Genomic DNA, 16,142 nt, shown 5'->3' with positions numbered 1-16,142 from the left:
CCCCCATTGGCATGAATCGCCAAAAACGGATACTTGTGAGTGAAATATAAGCCATTTTTACGTTCTCTCCCTTTTGGCAAACAATATATGAGTGAAGATTATACCAAATTGGAGAGCTGGCGGAATACCGACAAGGAAGGATAATACCGAAGATGTAGAGTGGAAGCGATATCTTTGCCGAATACTCCATTTCCCTTTCAATCTAAGACTTAATACACAAGATGCTCATGGAAACATATTAGTCTTAGCCTTAGCACAATAGTGATAGGAAATATGCAAATGTACCAAAGGAAAGAGACATGATTAAAAAGATATGTCAATTAAGCTTAAACAATTCTATATAATATAGATTGCTCCCCCTAAATATGTGTCGGGAGAGGAATACGAATTTTGGCCTTTAAATGCCAAGTGCATATAGTTAGGTTAATGAGGTCATATCTATATCATAGAGAATGTGTAGTTCATTGTGTCATAGTATAAGTGTAATGCTCATGACAGTTTATGCACTAATGAAAGCATGTTATAGACAACTTAAGCATTTTCCCTTAAGGATTTCAAAGAGGATTAAGGACCATCCACCTTTGGAACAAAGGCAGCTTATCGTCGTTAGAAGGTTAAGCTTTAAGCTCTTTGACAATAAAATCACTTCACCCAGCTTTAACAAAGATGCAAGAATGAATGTTTGAGTAGTTAAACTAGATATGAAGCAGGGGTAATGCATGAACATGCTTTCTCTTCCTTTTTATACAAGATATGCAAAGAAAGTATGGAAAAAGGAAGATTTAGGTACAAGTTAGAATGAAAGGAAGTTGTTTTACCCTTTTGTACCTTCACATAGAGACACTCTCTTCATTGTGCGTTGTCCTTAGTCTTAGATGCTTAAGACCTATACTTAAGACAATATATGGAAATATTTTTCACAAGAAAGAGTTCTACAACTAGTGATCCTTTTCTAAGTCATTGTTAGCATATATCAAATAGATCACAAATTGCATAGATGTATCATGAATTCTCCTTTTAACTTAGTGCATATCAAGAGAGATATTGATTGAAATTACATGAGGCACTAAGAAGCATAAGTGTTAATTGAAGTTTATTCAATGATCAAACACACAACAGATGCGATCAAAAGAACAACATAGGCATTGGATCATTAAACAAGCTTAACATGGGAGAATCCAGTAAATATGCTACTTTAACAATGAAAGCTACAATCCTTGATAAAGGTGATATTACTTTACCAAGATGAATTGACATGTAGTAGCATACTTCATGAGAAACTTATTCTTATACTTGAGACTATATGAGATTACTAAGATAAAGTGTTAGTCTCAATATAATTAAGATTTAGAAATATGCTCCCCCTAAAGATATGCATCAAGAAATTGAATGAATTGGATAGATGTACTTACTTTTAAAACAAATAGGGAGAATCATTATTCATCTTGATCGAGGCTTACAAAATTTGCAATAAACATTTTATGCCTAGTATTCTCACAATGAAAAAGATTTAGAATGCTTACAACCACACCATTGATTATTTTGAAGATCTCATTATCCAAGTAGGTGTTGTTGCTCTTGATGTCTTCCTTTTTCATTTGAGTGTCCTCCCTTTATAGTTGACTCTTTTTCCTTCCAAACTTATTGAAAATACTCAAGAGAGATGTTAATAGTACAAGTGAGTATATGATGAAGAATGATTTCTTTTAGATAAGGAGTATAAACAATTTATCATTCACAAGTCACACAGACATGAAGTAAAATCCTTAACATTAGTGCACATTATTAGAAAAGAGGAATAAGCACCTTTTAAATATCTTGATCAATCATAGGAATTTTACTTCTTCATATTGAAATTATTATCATGACTTAAAAGCAAATCAATATGAGAATAGATATAGCAAAGGCATGAATTAGATTCTAATGGACAAGTGCATTTATGAGAATGAGATTGAATGCACATCTAGCTGACTTAAGTCCAATAAAGAATCTATTCTTCACATAGGTAGAATTTAGAGTAAATAACCATTGATGGGAACTATATTTGATTAAGAAGATGAATTCCCATACCTTTACGTTTACCTTTCTTCCTTTGGGTGAAGAGTAACCCTTGAGGCTTGCGGCTTGCTCTTACTCTCTTGTAGATTTTCATAAGAAAGCTCAAGAGATATGTCATTAGTAATACAAGCACTAGTTTCCCTTTGTGTAATCATTTTGATAAGGAATGGAAAATATATTACTAAAGCATGGAAACTTTATAATATGAACTAGGTTATTCCATGATGTATGCTTAATTTTGCTTACAAAACAAGCATAGATAATTCTTTAGGATTATGAGAATAAATCTAATTCATAACATGGAGAGCGATAAATATAGAACAATCATATTCAATTTAAGCAAGAGGCAAAACAACATAAATCATTGGATTGACTTTTCTTTTCATGTTAGATTACGCATCTCCAAAGAGAAACTTATTCTCTATAAGTGAGACTACTTGGGTTATTTAGATAAAAGCATTAGTCTCACTCTTCTAGTTATAGAGAGATTTTTCCTTTTATAAGTGTCCTAAGGATTTGAATTCCTTACATGACACCTTATTCTTTTAAGAACATGGAATATCTCTCTATATCTAGAACATGGCAATGATAGGATAAATAGTGTAAAGCATGCCATGAGTTACTTTACAATTACTAAAAGCATGTATATTGCCAAAGTATAGAAATGATGAATATGCAATCTACCATATGAGAGGAATTTCTTTAAAGAATGGTGACATAATTTAAAGACATTTGAAGTGCTTTCTATGTGACTACACAAGACACACAAGAAATGATAATTTAAGATACTTGCACTTAAAAGCATAATTGTTACCATCCTTTGGCTTTCCTCCATGTTGTAGGCCTTGACTTTTCGGCATAGGATTAATTCTTTATTTCCTACAATATCAATATCTTCCCTAAGATGATATGAGTTTTAGATATAACAACTCAAAATAACTTTGGGTCAATCTTGGATATAGATCATTGAAGATTGATAGTTTGAGTTAAGAAAAATTGAATTAACTCTCTCAAGCACCCCAAAGTTTCATACCATCGCCTTCTCCTGCAAGGCTTGTCAAGCATATTTTGGTACCCATCTCTTGATGGGTCCATCAAGGTTAGTCAACAAGGATCTAGGAACCCAAATGTCCTTTATGCTAGCACTAGGTAAACTCATTACCTTTCTAGCACAAGTTGCAATTTTGGGTTGCCTAGTTACAAGAGAATTAATTGACAAGCTAGGAGTGGGATTGTTACCAATGGGACAATCCTTGCATTGATGTCCCTTCTTTCGGCATATGTAGCATAGGCGATCCTCAAGTCTTGAAGATTTCTTCTTTCCTTATTTCTTTCTTGCTACATGGTTAGTGAATATTTTCTTTTCTAACACTATGCCTTTTTGTTTTAAATGGGGACAAGACCTAAACAAGTGTCCCTTCTTGGAGCATTTAAAACAAAGTTTATCATCCTTGTTAATAATCAAGTCATTTTTAATATAGGGACATGTCCTAATCGAGTGCCCCTTTTCAAAGCATTCACTACACTTCTTACTTCTCTTAGTGTGAAGTGTGACTTGATTATTACCTTGGATGTTACCTTTTATGGAGGCATGGTTGAGGCTTTTGGAAGAGGTATTGATTTTCTTCTTTTGTTCTCTCCTCTTGGCAATCCTCAAGTCCTTTACATTTACTTCAAGGGATTTAGTGCATGCCACGGTTGTTCCCGTCTCAAGCTTCTTCACCATGTGATCACGATTATCTTGAGAAGGTTGAGCAATGCACTTCCCTTTTAGTTGTGTCAAGCTCATTTTTAGCCTCTCATTTTCTTCTTTGAGCTTTTGATATGTATCATCATTTGTTCCTGCAAATTCTAGCTCAAAGGAAGATTTGCTTGTCGACGGACAACAAGCATTAGCACATGGTAATGTAGTTTCAATTTGAATACATGTGCATGAGTGAGGTTGTTGGGATTTTAAGTTTTCTATCACAACCTCATGAGCAATATTTAATATGATATGATCATCCATAATATTTTCATGAGAACATAGGAGCATATCATATTTTTCTTGAAAAGCTAGATTTTCATATTTTAGCTTTTCTACTTGGTCCTTAAGCAAGGCATTCCTATTTACTAATTGAGCGATACAATGTAAAGTGTTATCTTGCTCAATTGAAATAGTTTCATACCTTTGGACCAAATCAACATGAGAGCACTTTAGCTCCTCATGTTCTTTAGTCAACTCGTCAAAGTGTAGCATTTTCATGGAGAGAACATTTTCTAGCCTTTGACGAGCTTCGCTTTGCTCTCTCGCTCTTTCTAGAAGTTTTAGCATGACCGCCTTATATTCTTGGCTTAGGCGAGCGTAGAGTTGCATGAAGCTTCTTTCTTCCTCCTCATCCTCGTTTGTGCTTCCACTATCATTTTCATTAGCCACACAACATATGTGGGAATCGAAGTGGGAAGACAAACCTCTTGGAGAGGTGGATTCATCGTTTGGTCTCCATTGGTCATTTTCTACTTCTTCCTTGCAAGGGTTAGTATCACAAAGACCAAAGGAAGTAGAAGCACAAAATGAACTATCATGTTTGGACTCATCAAATTTGACTTTAATTCTAGTCCAAATATCATGCGCATCACGAATAGATTCATTATAATTTGATATGAAGGCACGATAATCTTCATTGTTAAGAGAATTACTTAAGATGTCATAAGCTAGATAGTTTAAGCGTATACATCTTTGATCTTCCTCGGAAGCATTTTTCCTATCATAACTAGGATGAATAATACTCTTGTCTAAAATTTGTTCTAATTGTGGATCTACGGTTCTAAAAGCATTTATCACTCTAGTAGACCATGAATCATAATTAGAACAATCGGAAAGTAATATCTCAAGAGTTACCTCCTTGTTCTCCTTTGGAGTTGTCTTCTTATTCTTTTGGGATCTTCTACGAGCCATCACTTCGAGTTGTTAGACTCAATATGAAGTGTCTTGCTTTGATACCAACTGAAAGTCGCCTAGAGAGGGGGGGTGGATAGGCGAAACCTGAAAATTAAAACTTTACACCCCAACTAGATCCCTTAATTAGTGGTTAGAACAAGATTCACGATTATCGGAGTATAAAAACTAAGTCCTTCGCTTGTAAGGAGTATTGCTTTCAAATAATGTGGAATTGATGAATCAATACTACTAATAAGTCTAAGAGAATAAATCAAGAAGGCTTAGATAAGAAGAGCAATAACACAAGTTCTTTCTTGCAAAGTGTTGCTTCACTAAATGAGAATTTAACTTAAAGCAACACCAAATAGTATTAGCAAAGAATAGTGCAAGAAAAACTTAGAAAGGGAAAGAACAAACAAATCACAAGCAATAAGCACACAAGACATGGGTGATTTGTTTTACCAAGGTTCGACCCTCGAAGCCTAGTCCCCGTTGAGGAGTCCACTAAGGATGGGTCTCTTTCAACCCTTTCCCTCTCTCAACCGATCCCCAAGATCGGTGAGCTCTTCTTCTTCTCAAGGATCACTTAAGACCCCGCAAGGATCACCACACACTTAGGTGTCTCTTGCTAGCTTTACAAGCCTCCAAAACTTTGGAGGAAGTTCAATGGGAGTCAAAACTCCACGCACAAATGAACGCAAGATGTAGCACACACTTTCACTCAATCAATCTCACAATGCACTAGAGCTAAACTCTCACAAGAGGCTCTTCTTTGCTTGCTTTCTATTTTGTGGCACTATTGTGGTTAGTAGTGGTCTAAATCTTGTGTATAGGATGGGTCAATGAATAGAGGTGGTTGGGATGGCTTGAATATGTCAACTATATGACTTGGAATGTTGCTTGGGCTCCCACACCTTAAAGTGGCCGGTTGGGGTGGTATTTATAGCCACCAACCAAATTGTAGCCGTTGGAGAAGGCTACTGGCGATGGGCGCACCGAACAGTCCGGTGCACCACCGGACAGTGTCCGGTGCGCCGCCACGTCATCTTGTAGTTAGGGCTTGGAGCTGGTCGACCGTTGGAGGCTTTGTCCTCATGCGGCACCGGACAGTCCGGTGCTACACCGGACAATCCGGTGCCCCTCTGACCATCTGCTCTGACTTCTGAATTGCACTGTTCACTTTGCAGAGTCGACCGTTGCGCGCAAGTAGCCGTTGCTCTGCGGGTGCACCGGACAGTCCAATGAATTATAGTGGAGCTGCGTCTGGGAAACCCGAAGTTGAGGAGCTTGAGCTGATTCACCCTGGTGCACCGGACACTGTCTGGTGGCACACCGGACAGCCCGGTGCGCCAGACCAGGCACACTTCGGTTTCCTTTTTGCTCCTTTCTTTTGAAGCCTAACTTGTTCTTTTGATTGGTTTGTGTTGAACCTTTGGCACCTGTAGAATGTATGATCTAGAGCAAACTAGTTAGTCCAATTATTTGTGTTGGGCAATTCAACCACCAAAATCATTTAGGAAAAGGTTTGATCCTATTTCCCTTTCATATTCTCTTATTGCTAGTTGTCGGGGTGAAGTTGGGCTCTTGCTTAGGTTTTAATTAGTGTTGATTTTTAGAAAAGCCCAATTCACCCCCCTCTTGGGCATCGTGATCCTTTTAGCAACAAAATGTGCACACATCAAAACAAGCGCTTCTACCATATGTAGTTGTTGCACAATAATGGTCCTCCTTAGGATTTGCAACCGTTTAACAATAGCTATGTGACCACAGATTTATGTCGGATGCACGGAAATTGTAAGATTTTACATTTCTTTACCTTGGTTCGCAAACATTGAAGCGACATAGTGGTGTATAAAAGGAAGCACTTGTTTTTCAATTCCAAACAGATTCACGTCAGATTTAACCAAAACTATAGCATGAGGTACACATATTACAATCCAAAATGAATTATCTAGTTCTCGAGTTGTACACAGTTTATCACGTGTTTTACACATTCCAACCCTAAACTCCAACCGTGGACGAACAAGTCAAGATTGTCCGAATCGTGCATGCAAACATCGTTTGTGCTATGGAAAATTAAAGTAAGGAAATTGAAGATCTACAAATTGGGGAATAGGATCCATACAAAAACTTGGGGGTCAGATCCAAATCCACGCTCGTGGCCGACTCGATTTGCTTGTCGCGCTCTGCTCGACGACGCTTCGTGGCCTCCTCCTTGTCACCATCGTCGAGATCCGCCGATTCCGAAGACCGGTGTCAATCGATGGCTCCTCATGTTGCCTACCTTCAACGCCATGGTTGCCCCCGTGCCGAGTCGATAAACCGCGAATCCAGGATGACTCCCTCACTCGACCGCGGTCACTGCTGCTTCGACGCCGTCTTTGGCGAGCTGCTGTGCGCTCGGCCAAATCCGTCTCTCTGCTTCCATCCTCGGCAAGTCATTTCTGTCCCGCGCAAATGCGAAGGAGAGCCTGTCAGGCTGTACGCAACGCAGCCCCCTCAGTATCCCCCTCCCCTTGCATGGGGGCTGTAGGGGGCACTCCACAGCCGCAGCGGTGCCCCCTACAGCGCCCCCTACGCGCCGACCCTTTTCTCTCTCCCCTCAGATCTAGCGTGTCACTGTTCATCACCCTAAACATTGTGATGTGGGTCCACGAGTAATTGTTAGTAGATAAAAAATTGATAGTTGATATAGAAAATGATATTTTATAGTTGTATTGGGGTATATAGGAGTATTTAGGGGGAACCGCTGCGGGAGATGAAAAAATAGGGAGAAAAATAGGGGGGAAAGTGATATAGGGGGGAAATTTAGGGGTAATGGTTGCGGATAGCCTCATGCTGCTGCTGGGGAGGGGGGAGCGCTTCATCGGGGAGAAACAGAAGAATGTCGTGCGACAGGGTGTCGTGAAGGGGAGACGATTGTTGCTGGTAGCGGTGTCCTGTTGCCGCTATTGGAGGGGAGGGGGAAGGGGGAGCGACATCCGGATAGCCTATGACTATCCGTAAATGTTCCCTCAAAATTTGACCCCCTATATCACACTTTCACGCCACACCACCTAGATTTCACCCTCTATTTTTCTTCCTCTCGCAGCGTTATCTCTAAATTCTCTCTATGCCCCACTACGTTCTCTCTATGCCCCACTACAAGCACAAAATATCATTTTTATATCTACCTAACATTCATTATCGTTTTTTCCAGCTAACAATTATTGACGTGGACACAGTGTTTAGAGAACAACCTAGATCTAAGATGAGTGCCACCCTCTAGGACCGTAGCACCCGCATGGACAGCGCTGAGGCGCTTGGAGGCGTATTGTACCCATACAGGCCCTACAGTAACAGGGGAGTGGTAGACGCTGCACTCAGTCTATAGCTCCACTGCCGATCAACGACAACGACAACATGAGGGCTAGTTTGGGAACACTATTTTTCTAAGTGATTTCTAATTTCCCAAGGGAAAATGAACTAATTTCTTTTGGAAAGTTGAAATCGCTCGGAAAAATATAGTTCCCAAACTAGTCCAAAAAGGGTTCTTCTTCCATTTTTTACTCTGGCCTCATACATGTAGTTAGTGCTGGGAATTGGGCCAGGCCGGGCCAGCCCGGCCCAAGCCCATCGTGCTTCGTGCCAAACGGGTTCGGGCTAGGAAAGCCCAAACAATTTTTGGGCCGTGCCGTGCCAGCCCGAAGTATAAAAACAGTGGCCCAGCCCGGCCCTAAACCACGTCGTGCCTTCGTTGGGCCGTGCCGGCCCAAGCCCGGCCCGTATATTTGACCACATAAAATCAAAATATTATAACTATATAAAGTTCATAGCTTACTAAATTAAAGATATTAAACAATTATAGCATCATTTAACCACATAAACTCCAAATATAACAACAATATAAAGTCGATATCTTACTAAATTAAAGAAATTAAACAGATTGGGCTTAATTGGGCCGTGCCGGCCCAAGCGCCATCTATGCGTGCCGTGCCGGGGGCCCGACGGGTCGGAATTTAAGGCCCGGCCCAGGCCCGCCTTCGGGCCGTGCTAGCCCGGCCCATATTATTTCGTGTCGGGCCGTGCTTTAGGCTCTTATTTTCGGGCCGTGCTCGTGTTGGCCCGAAAAGCCCGGCCCAGATTCCCAGCATTACATGTAGTCCAATGTGCTTGGTAGCCTTTCCCAGCCTACCCATTGGAGCTGTCGTGACCTCGTAGGGGTCCTCGCTGTGCCGATCACTCCTGCCCTGCCACTAATAAATGAGACAGCCGACCTCGACCAACCGGGCACCGGCGACCGCTCCTCGTCCACGGCTGCTGCTGGCGCCCAAGCGGGCATGGCGTGTGTGGCGACGTGGCGTGGTGGTCCATGCAATACTCGCGGAATGAAGTGCTATAGCTAGCAGAGACGGACAAATAGGCTTAAGCTTAAGGAAGGATCATATCTACGAGAGGGACGCGCAACCTCCTGCAATGAACACACCCTATATATCCAGCTGGTCCATCCCTGCAGACGTGCTCTGTGTTTAGGTCCATGAGGCGATCGCGTATTCAGGCCGGCGCTTTTCTGATAGCCCAGCCTACTTGCCCCCAACACCGACCGCGGGGGAGGAACCAGCGCGAGGCCCGGGCCGGCAGTGCCCCTGGCTCCCCAGTCCCCACAATGGCCAATGCAGCATGCATGCATAGATCGAGTAGATTGTTGCTCGAAAGCGACAGCAGCCGGCACGGTTGTTGCTTGTGGGTGGTGAAAAGGCAGGCAGCCACACACACCAGATCGCCTAGCTAGCTAGCGCACTCGTGGTTTCTGGAGCTGTGTTTGGACCTGGGACACTCGAGCTCGTATCGCTGTTTCTCCTTCTCTGTTTCCTGATGCTACCAGACCTGGCGTGTTGTCTGGAGTGCCAGGACGTACTCTCGCGCCGGCGGCAGTACGCGCGCGTGGCACGGGCCAACCACCCGCAGCTATTGGGCACGAGCAGGATCCCCTACCTGCCTGACGAGTCCCGTGCCCCCAAAGGGAGGAGTCTATCGTTCTGTTGTACGCCCTGGGCTAAGTCTGCTGAATTTTTATTTCTTTTCTCCTCTCGTCTTGATTATTTTACAATGGAGCAACTTATATGAACCACACTTTCTACTCACCGGGTGGCCTAGAATGTGGATCTATCCTTGACCGCCACATTATTTTTCTTACGTATTCTTTTGTCGTTTTAATGAAATATAAATATAAATGATTACATAATTACCTAGATAAAATTTACTTAATTCATAACAAACAAACACATCCTCTACTTATAGACCAAATATACTAGTTGACATGGCGCACGAGTGAATCAATCAAAACATGCCACGTCGCTAAGGACGAATGGTACCAACCGACTTGAGTCGGTATCGATCGAACCGTCCAACGCATCGTTGGTATCGACCAGCGTTGATTTCATCGTGGTTGGTACCGATTGGACGATCGAACCAACGGACATAGGGACTGACACGGTTGCTATCAACTGTCTCGTCACCCACGTCAATGTGTTCATAGAATAGGCTTGTGTCTGAACCAACCTTAGGCTCACCCACGTCTAGCGCTACGTCGTGCCACATCGGTTATCGATTCTACTATTGACTCTTGTAAGTCCTTATCTACCGCAACGTTTAAGTGCGCAACCTTTAGCCTCAACCTACATTCACCTCGGCGCCACAACATCTTTTCTTTTGTAGATTTTAGTTGACATGAAACACATCGTTTATTAAAATAAAAATACATATGTTTACATAATTAAGCAAATAAAATACATAATTCATAGAAAACAAGTAAAAAAACCCATATCTTAAACATAAAATACAAATTATATAATTCATAAATATAACCAATAAATTGTTAGTCCTCTTCATATTCTATCGTTTCTTTCTCCTCTAATTTAACTTGTTTTTGTCGACTTTTTAAGATCAACTTGTGGACCCTTTTGTGTCTTCGTCCATATTGGCGGTGGAACGATCTATCAATTTCTTAAATTGCTCAAATAATTTAGTTTGAGTGATCCCCTTGCTACCCTTGTAGAGCTTCCTTAACATTCCTTTCTACATAGATGCATTAACATTCCTTTTCTACATAGATGGAGAGTTGTTGACTTGCTGCTATTTATTGTTGGGACCTTCCCGTTCTATTGAGCTCTTGCCCTATCATGGTCATGACCAATATGGCACAGTGTGTCCATATATTCATGCAATCTTGAGCTATGATATCCGTCTAAGTTGAGATGGTATCTTTTGCTCCCATGATTCAAGCCATTTCACCGTGCTTCGCGCACCACTAGGGGCTAATGGTGAAGAGTGTGCCACATGCACACCACTTGGGGCTAATGCATAAAATGGAGGACAAGCACCATATAAGAAAGGAACACCAAACGAGGGACATAATGGAGAAGGAGCACCATATGATCCATATAGAGGAGCACCATATGGATATCCATATAGGCCTGGAAAGTGAATTGTGATGAAGGAGGAGCATCGGTGGTAGGAGCTTCGGTGGAAGGAGAAGGATTGTCGATGATAAGATTATAATTCAGAGGAGGAAGAGTATTCATGGAAGGTCAATAGAAATATAGAAGAGGTCAGTAGGATATGACATATGAGTATGGAAATGGAGGTTATGGAGTAGGGAAAGGAAATGGACAAAAACATTTCTCTCAACGATTATGTAGGGAGAAAGGCTATCAAAAAGACCTCCTCACACTGGCAGAGTATTGCAAAGTTGTGGAGATTGACCGTTTGGTAATAAGTCGGTGAAGGTTTGAACTCTACATCTATATTAAAAAAGATTGGACGCCTACAATATAAAAGAAGATGAGTGAAATGGGGAGTACGGGGTGTGAATAAATCTGAACACGCTCCCTTCATTTATAGATCAAACTCTGATTTTTCTTGAATTTTTATTTTTTTTATTTTTTTGAAATTTTGGACCTTGAACAGTTTAGAATGGTTAACCCATGTGACATACGCCTGAAAAACATGTCACGTCGCTTAAAATGATCGGGACCGACCAGTTTAAATCAGTAACAACTGAACCGAACAATCAGAATCGGCCACGTGTAATTGCCTGATAGGTACCGACCTCACCGTTCAACGGACTGATTGGAGTACGGGCTAACGCAGTCGACACGACACGATCGTTACCAACCAACCGCCGGTACCTGTTACCGTTCAGGGTTGGAAGTTGGAACCAGCCTTGATAGCCATTCTCATCGCATGATCCGGCTGCCTGATTCAGGCATGCGGCAATGTAGTTTTCAGACGAATTGGTAATCCCGGAACATGCCCTCAGCGACCTTGAGCAGCACGTGACCCGTAAGAGCTTGTTCGGTTAGCTCTCAATCCATATGGATTGAATGAGATTGAGTGAGTTTAAATCCCAAGCAAGTTAATTTTTTTACGATTTTTTTCAATCTCATTCAATCCATAGGTAACGGGATTAACCGAACAAGGCCTAAATGGAAGCGCCCTCGATCATGCTGCGACGGACCCAGAAGGGCGTCCGTCTCAAAACACGCGAGCCTAAGGCTATCCGCAACTGTTACCCTTAAATTTTTCCCTCTATTTCACTTTTCTCTCCTATTTCCCCCCTTTTTTCATCCCCACAGCGGTTCCCCCTAAATACCCCCTAGACCCCACCACAACTATAAAATATCATTTTCTACATTAACTATCAATTTTTTATCTACTAACAATTACTCATGAACCCACGACACAGTGTTTAGGGGGATGAACAGTGACATGCTAGATCTAGGAGGAGAGAGAAAAGAGTCGACGTGTAGGGGGGCGCTGTAGAGGCACCGCTGTGGCCGTATAGTGCCTTTACAGGCCGCATGCAAGAGAAGGGGGCTGCGTAGGACCGTTGCAGTTAGTCTGGAGATGAAGTTCTGCAAGCAAGCCTGCAGTGCAACTTCAGCTTACTTTACCGCTCACCAAACAATCGCCTATTCTGTCGTCCGTCCACGCAGACGTCACGTAGGCAAAGGCACCCAGCGCCAGCGCGGCCGTCGCGCGCTGCTATAAATAAATCCCCTTCACGCAACTCGCTCCCGCCTCCACGCAGCTCCACTCCACGGGCTAGCAGCAGCAGCAGCTTCCCCATGCATGCAATGGCGTGGTGGGGCGGCGAGGAGGGCGAGCCGTTATTCCCGTCCGTGGACAAGTGCGACGCGTCCCGCCTCGGTCGGGACTCCACGCTGGTGGCGGACCTGGACGGCGCGCTGCTCCGCTCCCCGGACGCCTTCCCCTACTACGCGCTCGTCGCCTTCGAGACGGGCGGCGCGGCGCGCCTGGCGCTGCTGCTGCTGCTGGCGCCGCTGGCCGCGGCGCTGCGCCGCGCGGTGTCGGAGTCCGCGGGGGAGCGGGTGCTGGTGTTCGCGGCCACGGCGGGCGCGCGCGTCGCCAACGTCGAGTCCGCGGCGCGCGCCGTGCTGCCCAGGTTCTACGCCGCCGACGTGCGCCGGGACGCGTGGCGCGTCTTCTCCGCGTGCGGGGGGCGGAGGCTGGTGCTCACCGCCGCGCCGCGGGTCATGGCCGAGCCGTTCCTGCGGCGGTACCTCGGCGCCGACGCCGTCGCCGGCACGGAGCTCGCCGCGTGGCGGGGACGCGCCACGGGGTGGGTGGACGCGCGCCGCGGCGGCGTGCTCGTCGGCGAGAGCAAGGCCCAGGCGCTGCGGCAGATGCTCGACGCCGGGGAGGTGCCCGATGTCGGGCTCGGCCACCGGAGATCGGATTACGCCTTCATGAGTTTCTGCAAGGTTTCGCATACATATATTAACCAACAACCATCCCAAAAAAAAAAGGAAAATGAAACTGGAACAAATGTATTGCCAAAGCTGCAACGCTAATACCTTTTGCGCATCACTTCGCACCAGTGCATGCAAGCAAGCTATTCACTTTGCATACACTGGATTCATATTCGGGGTTTTGTGGGAAAAAAAAGACTACAGTGTTTATTTAGCCATCGATCTCCTTCTTAGCGTGACAAACCCTAAATCAAAGTTTAGCTACCGAAAAGCTAAAAGCTCAGAAAAGCCAAATTTGTATGGGTACCAAAAAGACTAGTTTTATAGGGTTTTTTTGTAGCTTCTAGAGTTTAGGTAGCTAATAAAATCATCGAAAAATTATCACTAAATTTTTTGTATAAGTTGTTGTTGGGTTTTTTGTTCTAAGTAGTTAATGATAGTTTTTCAATAACATTATTAGTTTACTAAACTCAGAAAACTATAAAAAAAACCCTACAATATTAGACTTTTCTACTTCCCTTATAAACTTAGTTTTTTACCTTTAGCTTACAGAAGCTAAACTAAAAGGCTAGAATTTGTTTTTATCTTCTGGCTTTTAATGTTAAGAAGCTGCATGGAGCACAAAAATTATACCGTAGTAGATTAGATTATAGTTGCATTTTAGGTACTACCTGAAAGATTGGCATGCGTAGAATTAAGGCCCCGTTTGGTTTGGGGTATATATGCAGAATCTGAGATGATTTTTCCTGAGTACGTATATATGCAGGAGGCCTACCTGGTGCCGCGGACGCCGGTGGAGGCCGTGCGCGCGGACGAGCTGCCGAAGCGGGTCGTCTTCCATGACGGCCGCCTGGTGCAGCGCCCGACCCCGCTCGTGGCCCTTCTCACCGTGCTGTGGTTCCCCGTCGGCCTGCTGCTATCGCTGGTCCGCGTCGCCGCGGGGGTGCTGCTCCCGATGCGGTGGCTCCGCGTCGCGTTCCACGCGCTGGGCGTGCGCGTCGTCGTGCGGGGGACGCCGGCGGCGGCGGCGGCGGCGGCGACACGCACGGGGGTGCTCTTCGCCTGCAGCCACCGCACGCTCCTGGACGCCGTCTTCCTCTCGGTGGCGCTGGGCCGGCCCGTGGCCGCCGTGACCTACTCGCTGTCCCGCCTCTCGGAGTTCCTGTCCCCGATCCGCACCGTGCGGCTCACCCGCGACCGCGCCGCCGACGCGGCCACCATCGGGCGCGTGCTCGCCGAGGGCGACCTCGCCATCTGCCCCGAGGGGACCACGTGCCGGGAGCCGTTCCTGCTGCGGTTCTCGGCGCTGTTCGCCGAGCTCACCGACGCCGTCGTGCCGGTGGCGGTGGAGTGCCGGATGGGCATGTTCCACGGCACCACGGCGAGGGGGTGGAAGGGGATGGACCCCTTCTACTTCTTCATGAACCCGAGCCCGGTGTACACGATCACGTTCCTCGACAGGCTGCCGCCCGAGCTCACCTGCGGCGGCGGGAACAAGTCCGGCCACTGGGTGGCCAACTACGTGCAGAGGCTTATAGCCTCCACGCTGTCCTACGAGTGCACCGGCCTCACCCGGAAGGACAAGTACAGGGAGCTAGCAGACAACGACGGCCTAGTTTTAAACTTTTAATTTGTAAAACTTCGTCGCCACTGTAGATTGCGTAATAATCTTGTTCTGTCCTGGTGGCGCTGAATATATTGACAATCGACCACTGCCTGCTGGACACGACATGGCGTTAGAACAGCAGCTTCATTTTTCTTTTTCTTTCATTACCAGGCAAAACGATTTGCCGAAGCTGCTCCTGCTCCTGCCACTGCCACCGTGCCCAGATGCAGAGGTGGATATTCCACTTACCCAAAAAATAAAAATTACGGGTCCGGTTTTACACTAAAAAAAGCACTACTCATTGGTGATCGGTCCTTCAAATTGCATCGTATCTTCGTATCAAGTAACAACAAACTAAAATATTAAACCAGCATAGATCTATATTGAACATTACCAAATAATAAATTTATATTGTACTAACCCACTTCATGCCTTCGAATCATTACTATATATATAAAGAGAGATGTTGGGGCCTTTGGCTTTCGAATGTCCTCAAAAACATGATTTAACAATATTTCTGAAGTATGATACATGAACAGGTACCTTCGGACTTATGTCAAAACCACAGTGTGAAGAAGCATAAAGAATACTAAGGATGGTGCATAGCCGAAGCTATGCGCAGAGGAGCTTCGGCATGATAGCAGAAAAGGAAACCGACTTAAAAGAGGAAAAGACTATTTATACCCCGATGGATTACTATAGAGTTATTAGCAACGGTAAAGGACATGAGTGTAATTTTACATGGGCTGCGTCACGTGCCTATAAATAGATGAACAGTGCTCCTGTACTATTCACGCTGACTTGG

At 44.5% G+C, this 16,142-nt stretch overlaps 1 protein-coding gene across 1 annotated transcript; it reads left to right on the top strand.

Moving 5' to 3' along the window:
• Positions 1–12,785: 12,785 nt before the first annotated feature.
• On the top strand, positions 12,786–15,490 carry LOC103631765 (glycerol-3-phosphate acyltransferase RAM2). Its single transcript, XM_008653185.3, has 2 exons — positions 12,786–13,743; positions 14,498–15,490. Exons 1-2 carry the CDS (start codon positions 13,087–13,089, stop codon positions 15,359–15,361), a joined length of 1,521 nt encoding a protein of 506 aa, XP_008651407.1. The 5' UTR covers positions 12,786–13,086; the 3' UTR covers positions 15,362–15,490.
• The last annotated feature ends 652 nt before the right edge of the window (positions 15,491–16,142 follow it).

The sequence above is a fragment of the Zea mays genome, chromosome 1, assembly GCF_902167145.1.
Source record: "Zea mays cultivar B73 chromosome 1, Zm-B73-REFERENCE-NAM-5.0, whole genome shotgun sequence".
Taxonomy (NCBI): domain Eukaryota; kingdom Viridiplantae; phylum Streptophyta; class Magnoliopsida; order Poales; family Poaceae; genus Zea; species Zea mays.
Note: the sequence above shows the minus strand (reverse complement) of the source record. Positions and strands in the feature narration are given on the sequence as shown.

Excerpts from the sequence above, each read along its gene's own strand:
- LOC103631765 (XM_008653185.3), top strand. The coding sequence starts at position 13,087 with ATGCATGCAATGGCGTGGTGGGGCGGCGAGGAGGGCGAGCCGTTATTC. Across the intron at positions 13,744-14,497 it reads CCTTCATGAGTTTCTGCAAG|GAGGCCTACCTGGTGCCGCG; the intron begins GTTTCGCATACA and ends GTATATATGCAG.